General features: G+C 51.1%; 1 protein-coding gene across 1 annotated transcript in view; it reads left to right on the forward strand.

Moving 5' to 3' along the window:
• The first annotated feature begins 1,003 nt into the window (after window positions 1-1,003).
• Window positions 1,004-13,265, forward strand: part of CATSPERG (cation channel sperm associated auxiliary subunit gamma) — a 28,045-nt gene continuing 15,783 nt past the window's right edge. The window contains exons 1-8 of the mRNA XM_057711897.1: window positions 1,004-1,084; window positions 2,139-2,422; window positions 2,509-2,562; window positions 5,081-5,225; window positions 5,580-5,706; window positions 5,879-5,951; window positions 6,948-7,103; window positions 12,515-12,686. Of these exons, the coding sequence (XP_057567880.1) occupies window positions 2,168-2,422; window positions 2,509-2,562; window positions 5,081-5,225; window positions 5,580-5,706; window positions 5,879-5,951; window positions 6,948-7,103; window positions 12,515-12,686 (982 nt within the window). The 5' untranslated portion in view covers window positions 1,004-1,084; window positions 2,139-2,167. The remainder of the gene's footprint in view (window positions 1,085-2,138; window positions 2,423-2,508; window positions 2,563-5,080; window positions 5,226-5,579; window positions 5,707-5,878; window positions 5,952-6,947; window positions 7,104-12,514; window positions 12,687-13,265) is intronic.

The raw sequence follows: 13,265 nt of genomic DNA on the forward strand, positions 1-13,265 counted from the left end.
AACCACTGCGCCACCAGGAAAGTCCCAAAGACCTGTTTTAACAAGCCCTTCTGGTGAGTCTAATGCACGCTAAAGTTTGAAAACCACTGGGGTTTGAGGTCAGCTTTGCAGTTCATCAAAAGTCATGGTCTGGGGAATTTCCTGGTGGTCCAGTGGTTAGGCTCCATGCTTTCACTGAGGAGGGCCTGGGTTCAATCCCTGGTTGGGGAACTTGGATCCCCACAAGTAGAATGAAAACTGTTCACTTATTGAATATTTACTTGTCCGAGGCATTCTTCACGTGCTATCTTATTGACTTCCCAAAACAACTCTATGAGATGGCTGCCTTTGTCACTGTTGTGTAGTGGAGGATAAGCCACAGTCAGATTAATTCCTACATGCAGGTCAAACTTTTTTCACTAGAATTGTTATAACGAAGTCTGGATAGGAGGATAAGTAGGCCAGAACCACCAATAGGAACTCCCGGAAGGCCTTCCCATCACAAACTTCGTCCCCAGCACCCTCTGCCGGCCAGGCCCTGCGAGACTGGGTGTTGAGCACCGTCCTCCCCCGGCCCGGCAAGCCGTAGGTCTAGATGGGCTGCGCGTTACCATGGAGACAGGCGGGTGAGGCAGGCGTGCCTCGGTTAAGAAAGAGGTCGGTTGTGGAAGTGCAGGCGGCCATTTTGAGACCGGGCAAGAGGGGCGGGACTGGAGCGGCAGAGTGACGGTTGACCGGTTTTAACCTAGTGACTGGTACCACCGGGCGGGGAGAAGAGGGAGGTGCCTGGGGTCATCCCTGGGAGGGATGCAGGGGGCGGGGGCGGGGTTAAGAAGGGGCGGGGGGGGCGAGGTGGGGAAAAGCTGGGGAAAAGGAGGAGAGTCCAGGGACTGGGCACAGGAGGGGCGGGGCGGAGAAAGGGCGGGGCGAGGAGCCGGGAGAGCCTAAGAGAAGAGGGGCGATGAATAGGGGCGGGGCTAGAGGAGGAGGAGCCTAAAGCAGGGCTGCCCAGGGCATGGAAAGAGGTGGTGAGAAGGAGGGAGGGGGCGAGAAGGTGTCGCGGTTTGTGGGGAAGGTGAAGATCGAGGAAGTGTTGACAGACAAGGTAGCTCCAGCAGGGAACGGGGAGAAGGTGCGGGGCGAGCAGAGGGTGCGGAGAGATGGGAAGGCCAGTGGCGAGGAGAGTTCCCAAGGCAAAGAAAGGGTCTCTAAGGAGAAGGGGCGGGGCCATAGGAGAGGGCGGGGCAAGGAGCCCGCTTGGGAAGCGCAGCTACCCCAGGATAAGGGGGAAGGGCGGGTTGGTAAGGGGCGGGACGAGAAGCAGAAGCGGAGCGAGGAGCAAGCTCCAGGCGAGAAACAGGAGCGGGGTCAGGGAAAGAGGCAGGGCGTGGAGAAAGTCCGGGAACAAGATCCGGAGAGGGGCGGCTCTAGAGGCAGGACCGGGAACCTGGGCAGGGCCCGAGCACGGAGAAAGGGGCGGTGCGAAGAGAAGTCGGGGGGCGGGGCAAGAAGTGGGGGCGGAGCCAGGTGTAGGTGCGTGACCAGAAGAACTGGGGAAAATAGGTGGGGCAAAGCGAAATCGAGAAACAGAAACCCAGACCGAGTGAAGAGTAGGGGTAGGAGGCAGAGCAGGGGCAGAGCAAAGAAGAAGGGTGGAGCACGGTTAAGGGGCGAGACCAGGAGGCGGGGCGAAGCCAGGAGCAGGGGCGTGGCCAGGAGCAACAGGAGGGGCGAGACCTGGAGTAGCAGCAGAGGTGGGGTCGGGAAGGGTAGAAGTTGCAGGGCCCGGGGCAGGGCTGAGGTCTGGAGCAGAGATGGAGCCAGGAGCAAGAGCAGGAGAGGACCCAGGAGCAAGAGCAGGGGCGGAGCCAGGAGCAAGAGCAGGGGTGGAGCCAGGAGCAAGAGCAGGGGCGGAGCCAGGAGCAAGAGCAGGAGAGGATCCAGGAGCAAGAGCAGGGGCGGAGCCAGGAGCAAGAGCAGGGGCGGAGCCGGGAGCAAAAGTAGGAGTGGAGCGAGGAGCAAGAATAGGGGAGGGGCCAGACGTCTGAGCAGAGGCGGGGCCAAGAGCCGGGCCGCGGCGAGGTGCAGGAGCTAGGCGGGATCTTAGAAGGCGCCTACCAAGAACAGTCTTGCGGGCTGGTGACCTTCGCATTCTCCAGGTTGAAGCCACGTTGCCCACTGCTCCGAGATGTCCCCTGCTGGCCCAGCGTGGCCGAGGCTCCGAGTCCTGCAGGCTCTGTGGGCACTGCTGGTGGTGCTATTGGCGCCGTGGAGATTGTGGGCGATAAAGGATACCCAGGAGTGCACCTGGCAGGTTGTCCTAAACAACTTTGAGACAGTAGGCAAGAAAGACGCGAGCGATCGTTTCGTCGATCAAGAGCCCCTGGACACAGTGGACAACGTGTTCAGCTTGCTAGTGGACGCCCCCATCGACCCGGACGAGGTGAGGGACTAGGATCAGGCAAACAAGAGAGGTCCTGGACCTGCACCCCACTGGGCTCTAGACCTTTGCCCACCCTCTCCTTGCAGACATACCTGGGCTTTCCTTACTACCTAAAGATCAACTATTCCTGCAAGGGAGAGGTGAGTGGGTGCATAGGGGTGGGCTCATTCTGTTGGGGCCTCAGTTTCCCCATCTCTAACATTTGAATAGCGGTGACACCAGCAGACCCTTGGGACCTTAAAGATTCAAGAAGATTCCCGGTATCCCACGAGGTACATAGTTGGTGCTCAAGTAAGTTTTTTATTTCCATTTTTAAAAAATGAGCTATAGGGACTTCCCTGGCGGTCCAGTGGTTAAGACTCCATGCTCCCAATGCAGGGGGCAGAGGTTCAATCCTTGGTCAGGGAACTGAGATCCCCACATGGCGGCCAAAAAAAAAAAAAAACAACCCAAAAAAACACAACAAAACAACGACAACAAAACCCAGAAACACTTTCTCAATAAGGTGAAGAAAATATTTTTTAAAAATTGAGATATAATTCACATACCGTAAAATTCACCATTTCACCATTTTAAAATATACAGTTCAGGAATCCTCTGACGGTTTGGTGGTTAGGACTCTGTACTTCCACTGCAGCGGACACAGCGTTCGATCCCTGGTTGGGGAACTAAGGTCCCGCGAGGCGCGGGATACATTTCAATAGTTATTTGTATATTTACGAAGTTGTGCAACCATCACCATTATCTTGTTCCAGCACATTTTCATCACCTCAAAGGAAACCCTGTACGCCTATCCCTCCAGGCCCTGGAGAACACGAATCCACTTTCTGGCCCTATGAATTTGCTTATTCTGGACATTTCATATAAAGAATGGAATCATACAATATATGGCCTCTTGTATCTGACTTCTTCTACTTAGCATGTTTTCAAGGCTCCTCCAGGTTGTAGCATGGATCAGTATTTCCTTTTTATGGCTGAGTAATATTCAGTTGTATGGATGTGCTACATTTTGCTTATCCATTCATTAACTGATGGACATTCGGGTTATTTCCAGTTTTTTTTTGGGGGGGGCACTATTATGAAGAATAGCTATAAACACGTGTTTACAAGTTTTTGTGTAAACGTCTGTTTTCAGTTCTCTTCACTGTATACCCAGGAAAGGAAAGAAATTGCTGGGTCATATGTTAACACTTTCACTTCTGAGGAACTGCCAGACTTTTCCAAAGTAGTTACACATTTTACATTCCCATCAACAGTGTATGAGGGTCCAGTTTTCTCCTCACTTGTTATTGTCCATCTTTTTGATTATAACCACCTGGTATGTGTGAAATGGTATCTTAGCGTGGCTTTGACTTGCATTTGCCTCGTAGCTAATGATGTTGAACATCTTTTCATATGCTCATTGGCCATTTATCTCTCTTCTTTGGAGAAATGTCTGTTCAGATCCTTTGCCAATTTAAAAACTGGGTTATTTGTCTTTTTATTGTTGCATTGTAAAATTTCTTTTTATATACTGGATACTAGTTCCTTATCAGATATATAATTTGTAAATTATACAAATTGGTCCAGGCAGGAGTTGAGGGTGGACAGGACCAGGGTGGTCGTGGCCACTGTTGCCCTGACAGGGAGGAGGTCCCCGCCCCACCAGCACCTGCTACCCTGTGAATGGAAACCCTGGAGGCAGGGCTGGGGCAGGTATAGAGGGCAGGATTGAAAGGGCCCTGGCTGAGGCATTCCTCAGGATGAAGGCCTCTGCAGAGGGGGTCAGACGGGTTAAATCTCCCACCTGCATCTCACAGCTCCCCCTGCCCCCCCCACCCCTGCCCACAGTGGCTTGAGCACAGCTGTCTCTTGAGGATACCTCCAAGCCTTTGCTAATGCTGTTCTAGGGACTTCCCTGGTGGCCCAGTGGTTAAGACTCTGCGCTCCCAATGCAGGGGGCCCAGGTTTGATCCCTGGTCAGGGAGCTAAGATCCAGCGTGCCGCACGTCACGGCCAAAAAAAAAAAAATGAATGCTGTTCTATACCCTAGAACACTTATCTTCCTCCTTCCATCTCCACTCTGAGGTCTGCCCTCCCTTCTTAGTCCAGCCAGGATCCTGGCATCTCTGGGAGGTTGTCCCTGGCCGCCCCATCACCCTTTTTCCCAGTTCCTTTCTGTCTAACTGTCCCATCCCACATTTATCCCCAGGCCCCAGCCCCCAAACCTGGTAGCAGTGGCAGAGAGTCTAATTTCTCTGGGTAGGGGGTGGGGTAGAAGCCTCAAGAGTGGGACTTGGAATCCCTGAAGTGAGGGAAGAGGCTGCTAGCATTGGGGGTGCCAGGCACTCCTGCCTTTACATTTTGGCTCATCCCATGCTGTCCTGCCCTGTGCATTCCCTACATCCAAATTTTGTCTGAGGACCTTGCTCTGGACTCATCTCCTCTGGGAAGACCTCCTGACTCCCTCCACAGCCCGAGGCATTTCTGCCCATCTCCTAGCCTGGCCCATCCCCCGCCCCAGCCCCAAACCTAGAGCATGTTCTCTGACCTTCCCACAGTGGAGAGTCTGTTCTCCTGACCCAGCCCAGGAAGAAGACAGGCTAGTAAAGGTGGGATCAAGGTGGGGGACCCACAGGGTATCTTAAGGACGTGCATGTGGGGCCATCTCGCCCTCAGTCCTCTGAGGCCCTGGTCCGCAAGGGCCACCTGACCGGGCTGAAGCCAGTGGTGCTGGTCACCTTCCAGTCCCCAGTCAACTTCCGTCACTGGAAGATCGAGCAGCTGCAGATCCAGATGGAAGCAGCCCCCTTCCGCAGCAAAGGTGGGCCTGGAGGGCTCCTGGAGGGGTCATAGCCTGGAGGGCGTGTGGGGGCATTGCCAGGGGCCTCAGCAGGATTCATGACCTCCAGAGGAGGCTGGGAACATCAGAGCGGCCTATGACCTGATGGGAGTGTGGGGGTTGCTGGGGGCCTCACAGGGGTGTCTGACCTGGAGGGGAGCCTAGGGAGGCCTCCGCAGGTTCCGTGGCCTAGTGAGACCGCACAGAGGCCCCGGCGGGGTCCATGGCTGAGAAGGGGGCATGGGAGTTGCAGGGGGATCCCAGTGGTCTGTGGCCTGGGGGCCGGGGGGCTACCGGAAGGCCCCAGCAGCCTCAGCGCCCCCTGCCTGCCAGCAGAGAGGTGTGACGCCGAGGAGGTGTGTCTCATGAGCTGGTACACGCCCATGCCCATCAAGAACGGCAGCGTGGTCACGCGCGTGGATGTCAGCAGCAACGGCCTCGGGCCCTTCATTCCCAGTAAAAGGTGCCCTTTCCCAAGCCCGGGCGAGGGGTAGGCTCTGAGAGGGGCTTCCTAATCCCCAGACCCCTAAAGAAGACGGGGGGAGCCCAAAGGCAGGGAACGGGGCAGGGAGGTGGCTGTGAGCTATGGCAGGAGCCGGAACCCTCACCCGTGCCTGCCCCACACCCACTGCCAGGTTTCAGGTGAACATCAATGGCTTCCTGGAGAGACAGCAAGGCAACACACTCCAGTTCACTGTGGGAAATGAGGTGAGGGGGCCCGGATGGTGGCAAGGGTAGAAGAGGTGGTTAAAGACAGTAGGCTGGGGCCCTAATTACCTCCCAAACGAGTGGCAGATTCCATTTACAGAGCATTTACTGTGTGCCGGCCCCCTGGCGATGTGCTCTGCTAAATGCACAATCACGTTAGGTCTTGACAGTGACCTGTGAGGGAAGGTACTCTCATGTACCCATTTTAAAGAGGAGAAAACCGAGGCCCCAAAAGGATGGAGCCATCCGCCCACAGACTCTCGGCATGTACATATGGAACGAGACTTGAAACTGTGTCTGCCTCTTGCACCCATATTCTTAATCACAGTGCACTCATTCATTCATTCATTCAGCAGGCACTACCTGAGCACACAGTGTGGCACCAGGGACCATAACAGTGAACACACACCCCCGAATCCCTGCCCTCTCTTAGAGCTGACAGTCTAGTGGGAGAGATAGACACCAGAGCAGTAAATATGAAATCAAGCAAATTCCATAGCAGGTTAAAGGGTGGTCAGAGCTCTGGAGAGAATTCAGAATGAGGGGAATTGGATCTGTGCAGGAGGGGACGGCAATGTTTAATGGAATGCTCAAGAAAGTCGTAATTGATGGGAATTCCCTGGTGGTCCAGTGGTTAGGACTCGGGGCTTTCACTGTGGAGGGCCCGGGTTCAATCCCTGGTCAGGGAACTAAGATTCCACAAGCCCCCACAAGCTGCGTGTTGCAGCCAAAAAAAAAGTGTAATTAAGAAGGTTGGCATTTGAGTAAAGAGAATCACCTTGCTACTAGGGGATACAGAGGGAACAGCCTATGCAAAGACTCTGAGAACAGGAGGCCCGTGTGGCCAGGAGAGAGTGGGTGAGGGGGAGAAGTGGCGGGGGGGGGGGGATGAGATCAGAGAGGTGATGGGGGCAAACGGTGGGAGGGGGAGAGGACGGGAGGGGAGGGGAGGGGAAGGCAGGGGTGCTGAGCAGCCCTCCTGCCCTTGCCCTGCAGCTCTTCAGTCTGATACCCCGGTACTTTGTGAATGTGCCGTCAAGGCCCCTGTGGTACACGGTGGACCAGACACCTGTACTGATCCTGGGCGGCATCCCAGAGGAGAAGGCCATCCTGCTGACGGACACAAGCTTCAAGGACTTCTTTCTCGTGGAGGTGAGTTGGTGCAGGGCAGACCGTGGGCTGGGCCTCAGCTCCTAAAATGGGGTGGTCACGGAAGGAGTCCCCGAAGGCCTACCAGCCCCCGTGAGAGGCAGATAGCACAAAGGAAAGACATGACTCTGCAGCCAGACAAACTGGGTTCAAATCCTGGTTCTGCCACCTCCTGGCTGTGTGATGTTGGGCAAATTACTTCACCTACCTGGGCCTCAGATTCCCTGTCTGTAAAATGGGAACAGGGTTTACATTTACCTCACAGAATCATTGTGAGGATGATACAAATTAATATCGGCTGGACACAGAATGAGCACTACGTGAGTCAAAGCTATTATTATTTATAGGTCCACCATTTGTCATTCTGAAATCCAAAATCTTTGACATGGCATTTTTCACAAGTTTAGGGAGAAAATACATTTATTGACAAACCCTGACTTGAGCTAACAAAGGCTTCTTTTTTTAGTCTTTGTGTATTCCCTTTGTTAATATTCAGATGCTGCCCTGCAGAAACGTTAAGGAGTTTGACTAGGGGGTGTTGTCCCAGACCCCACTGAGGGTTTGGATGGTATATATGTGTCATCTTATCTTCTAAATACTGGAAAATTCTAAATTGCGATATATATCTGGCCCCCAGGATTTCAAATTCGGCTTTGTGAGCCTATATCATTCCCAGAACAGGGAAGGCGTATGTGAAGCAAGGTTCTTTTTGGTGTGAATGACAAACACATTTAGGTTAATTGCAGCTGTAGGCAGAACTCCAAACCAGTTTGATTTAAGCAGAGAAATGGATTTTGTAGGTGTGCCTAACTGCAAAGCCCAAACACAGATCAGCCTGCAGGCCTGGCTTGATTCAGGGCTCAAATGAGGACTCCAGCTCTCAGCTCCACTTGTTCTGGATTAACTCCATCCTCAATGTGATTCATGTTATCCCAACTCTCAGGCAAGAAAGGGAGCATCTGTTTCCCAAATAACTTAAAAAAAAATCCTGAAATTTATTTGCTTGGTCCTGATCAGTCCAGCTTGGGTCGTGTGTCCCAAAAGAATGGAATGTGCCAGCTGGCTTAGCACAGGTCAAAAGATCTATCCTAATGAGGAGGGCAGCCGAGACAGGAGGCAGAGAAAGGATGCTTCCCCAGAGTGAAATCAGGGTAGCTATGCTGCGAATTAGGGGGAGAAGATGTTGTTAATTGTGTCCAAGATAACAGTTGTGCACCACAGCAACCCCAAAAGATTGCCTTAGCCTCCTCCCATCGAGGTTGAAAGCCCCGCCCTTGATTTCTGACAACCTCATGTGGGTTAATATTCTCTCAGGTCCCTCTGGCTCTGAATTTCTGCTTCTACTGAACTCGTTCCATTTACAGACCACTTCCCCATCCTGGGTCAACTCTCTTGGTTCTGGCCCAAGTCTCTCCAGACCTCGCTCCGTTTTCACGGTCCTGACCCAAACACACCCACAGGAAATATGTGGCCGATATGGATTCCGCTGAGGAGATGTGGAGGGCAGAGAAGGGGGGTTATGACACGAGAATGAAAAATGCAATTTGAACTTCAGGAATCCTTCTTTTTAAAAAAATTTTTTATTTTATTTTTTGGCTGCACTGGGTCTTCATTGTTCGCATGAGGGCTTTCTCTGGTCGTGGTAAGCGGGCGCTACTCTTCGTTGTGGTGCGCGGGCTTCTCATTGCAGTGGCGTCTCTTGTTGCAGAGCATGGGCTCTAGGCGTGCCCGCTCGCTCAGTAGTTGTGGTGCAAGGGCTTCGTTGCTCTGCAGCACGTGGGATTTTCCTGGACCAGGGATCGAACCTGTGTCCCCTGCATTGGCAGGTGGATTCTTAACCACTGCACCGCCAGGGAAGTCCTCCCTTTTTTTTTTAATTTACCAAGGTGAAACTCATAAAATTCACCACTTTAAAATGAACAATTTAGTGCCATTCAGTGCAGTGATATTGTGCAACCACCAACTCAATTTCCAAAGAATTTCCATCATTCCAAAATCAAAAGCTATTTATTCTCATTCTTTAGTCATAGGGATTTCCCCCATATTGCTGTCTCCTCTCTATTTTCCTTCCTCCTGTTTCACCTCACCACTCCCTTCCAGACTGCCCCTAGGATATCCATGGGAATCCTCCCCCACGCAGCTCTCTGAGGCCCTGAGTTGGTCAGGTTTAGATGCTGTAACAGGAGTTCCCTGGTATCCTAGTGGTTTGGATTCCGAGCTTTCACTGACATGGACCAGGTTCAATCCCTGGTCAAGGAACATCCTGCAAGCTGTGCACGCCGACCACCCCCCCCCCCCCCCCCACCGCCAAATGCTGTAACAAAGAGACTCCTGAGAGAGAACAGCTTAAATAGTTGCTATTGCTCATTCACCAACAGTCCAGAAGTGAGAAACCCCAGTTCCTTCTATTTCCTGCCTCACCATCCTCTAGGCCCCAGGTATTGATCTTATCAGTGCGATCAGAGCTGGGTCATGCCCCCTGCCCTTATTCCAGCCAATTGGGAAGGGGAAAGAGCAGAAGTGAAGGGCAAGCTATTTTCTCTTAAGTAAGTTTCACTTCCACTCATATTCCATTACTGAGGAGTTAATCACTTGGCTACATCCAACTGCAAAGGAGGCTGGGCAGTATGATTTCCACCTGGGTGGCACGTGCCGTGCTAAAACTCAATTACCAAAGAATATGGGAGACATGGATTTGGGAGCCCAATGAGCCACCTGCCGAAAATGGAAGAGGAAATTTGTTCATGTAACCAAAAAATTCAGGATGTCAGGTCCAGCTTGACCCAGGATTTCAAACAATGTCACTAAGACCAAGTTTCTCCATCTCTCAGACCTGGTTCCTCTGTATTGACTTTACGCTCAAAATACCTCTGTACTTGGAACTGCAAAGTCTGCATCTCAGGCCAACATCCAGTGGGAAAGATCTTTCACATTACCCTTCAACCCCCAAATCCCAAGATTCCTTCCACTTGGTGTGGCTCACCATTTGCCCACCTTGACTCAATCATGTGGCTAGAGAAACTGACCGTGCTGCTTATAGAGTTAATTGAGTCAGAACTCTCAAGCTCTGCTCAAATAAGAAATCCAGCTGACTCACAGCTTTATTTTTCTCATGTATGTGGGAGAAGAGGGGAGATGTGATGATCCTCTTCTAGTTTAACAAAGAAAATTTCCAAGTATTTCTTCCAGAAAACAGAGGCAGCACTTTATTATTTTTAATTTTTTTTAAATTGTTTATTTTTGACTGCATTGGGTCTTCATTGCTGTGTGCAGGCTTTCTCTAGTTGTGGCGAGTGAGGGCTGCCCTTCATTGCGGTGCACAGGCTTCTCTTGTTGCAGAGCACGGGCTCTAGGCACGAGGGCTTCAGTAGTTGTGGCTCGTGGGCTTAGTTGTGCCGCAGCATGTAGGATCTTAGTTCCCCAACCAGGGATCGAACCCGCGTCCCCAGCGTTGCAAGGTGGATTCTTTACCGCTGGACCAGGAGGGAAGTCCCCAGCACTTTAAATATTAACAGGGCAATACATTGGCTACCAATCAAAATGACAGATTGAGAGGGTATAGGTTAATTTCACAGGCATAGCAACAAATGTCTGTAGTCTGCAGAAATCTCTTTGTGCTGAATAGGGTAGGGAAGTAAGACTGTTCATGTTCCCCTTAACTTGGTGAAATTTCCCTCAGCAGCAGAGCCTAGAGTTTTGCTTTGATTTATACTTTTTATTGGAAGACTTAGTGGAAATTTTCAATCAAACACAAAAGTAGAGAGTTGTAAAATGAACCCAACTTCAATAATTAACATTTTGCCTTTTTTTGGGGGGGGTCTCACTAATTTATTTTGCTGGAATGTTTTAAAGAAAATTCCAGCCATCATACCATTCACTTGTAAATTCTGGAAATAACTGAGGAAGTATCTCTAACACACGAGCACTTTTAAGAAGTAAAACCACAATGCCCCAGACGGATGTTAAAGTCACCAAGAATAATTTTGGAGGTTGCCAAGGACTTGTTTTTAAAGTGTTTTCAAGTCTGACCAAGAACTCTGACAGTCAGAAACAAATAAGTAAGAATGTTTAAAATCATCTTTTCTTTAAAAAAAAAAAAAAATCCAAAACCCACAATGCCATTATAATGCCCAGCAAAATTAACAGTAACCCCTTAATAGCATCTAACCCGGTCATAGTTACTTTTCCCCAATTATCTAAAAATGTATTTTACAGTTGGTTTGTTTGAACCGGGATCCACACATTGCATTTAGTTGTTAAGTCTCTTACTACTCTTCTCACCTGTAAGTCTGCTCTCCCGCCTACCCTCAACCATCAACCACTTTTTTTCAGGCAATTTAAGAAACCAGGCCTTTTGTCCTATAGAGTTTGACCGTTTGCTTCACAGCATGGATGAAAACTTGTTCCTCAGACCCAATGGACGAGTCTGCTCAGGCCGCCATAGTAAAATACCACAGGCCGTGTGGCTTAAACAACAGAAATTTATATTCTCATAGTTCTGGAGGCAGGTCGTCCAAGATCAAGGTGTCAGCAGGGTTAGTTTCTCTCCTGGGCTTGCAGAAAGTTCCTTCTCGCTGTGTCCTCACCTGGCCTTTTCTTTGTGTGCGTGAGCAGAGAGAGAGATCGCTGGAGTCTCTTCCTCTTCTTACAAGGACACCAGTTCAGTAGGATTAGGGCCCTACCTTTATGACCTCGTTGAACCTTAATTATCTCCTTAAAGGCCCAAACACAATCATGATGGGGGCTAGGGCTTCAACGTATAAATTCTGTCCGTAACATCCCATATTGTCTATAAACTGGTAGTGAGCTCTAGAAGCTTGGTTAAACTTAGACTCAAAAAAAAAAAAAGGGAATTCCCTGGCAATGCAGTGGTTAGGACTCCACGCTTCCACTGCAGGGGGCTCGGGTTCGATCCTGGGTAGACTCAATCTTTTAGGCGAGAGCCCTTCTTTGGTGGTGCTGTCCCATTCTTAGTGATATTGCCAGCGTTAGGGATCCGTCGTAAGTTCAGATGGTGTCAGCCTGACAGCCAATTGTGTTCAAGATAGAATAGAATTATTAAAAATGTGCCTTGGGCCAAGCATGGAATCTTTTGGATCCATGTGGGTACAACCCTAGCTGTGGCCTGGGGAACAGGGACTGCTGAGCACCGTTGAGTATGCTGTGCACTGCCCAACTCTAGGGAGCACAGAAAGCCCCAGCTGGCTCTGGCCTGGGTTGCCTGCTTCCAGGGGAAGTGTGTTGGGGAAGTTTGGCCACCAAGATGCTGCTGCAGGGTGAGCAGGGAGGGGACCCTGAGGGCAGCTGCCTGTGTCCATTCCAAGCAGTTGTCAGAGCTGGTGCCTCCTGGAAAGGCAGAACATAAGGGCTGAGACCAAGGTCACCTGCTCACCACCGGCTCTACTCCCCTGCAGTTGAGCATTGACAGTTGCTGGGTAGGCTCCTTCTACTGCCCGCAGACCGGCTTCACGGCCACCATCCATGATGCCATCGCCACCGAGAGCACCCTCTTCATTCGGCAGAACCAGCTCATCTACTATTTCACGGGCACCTATACCACACTCCACGAGAGCAACCATGGCAGCGGTGAGGGGTCCCTGGCCACGTCACATAGCCGGGTGTCCTTGGTATGTGAGGCAAGGGGGCCTGCCTGTTGGAGCCCCGGCGAGGGCGCCTCAGTGCATCCATCACCGGAGGCACCTGGGAATGGAATTGCCATGGGTGGGGAGGGAGATGTTGGAGGGACTTCCCAGCTCCTGAAGCATCACTGCATACCCTGCAGGGGCCTCCTCCTACCCTCTATGTGCTGGGGTTAGGGAGAGGCAGAGAGTGAGAAAGAAAGACAGACAAAGAGAGAAACAGAGATGGGCTGTTGGAGAGGCAAAGCCATGAGGGAGACTGATCAGAGAGGAAAAAGAGAGACTTTAGATTCAGCCTCATCTGTTAAATGATACCAAAGCCCTAGTTCTTCTCACCCTCTGCCCCTGCCTCATTTAAATGAGAGATGTCAATTTAGAGAGTCACAGAAACTTGTACTGTAACCCATATTTCATTAGTCAGTGAATGTTCCCAACAGCTTTATTTTTCTCCCTTTCTTTCTTAGGGCACTAAGTTAAAACAGATTTAAGTCAAAGACAGGGGTGTTTATTGGCTTAGCTGGAAAAC

This window comes from Hippopotamus amphibius, chromosome 16 (genome assembly GCF_030028045.1).
Source record: "Hippopotamus amphibius kiboko isolate mHipAmp2 chromosome 16, mHipAmp2.hap2, whole genome shotgun sequence".
In the NCBI taxonomy this organism is placed as follows: domain Eukaryota; kingdom Metazoa; phylum Chordata; class Mammalia; order Artiodactyla; family Hippopotamidae; genus Hippopotamus; species Hippopotamus amphibius.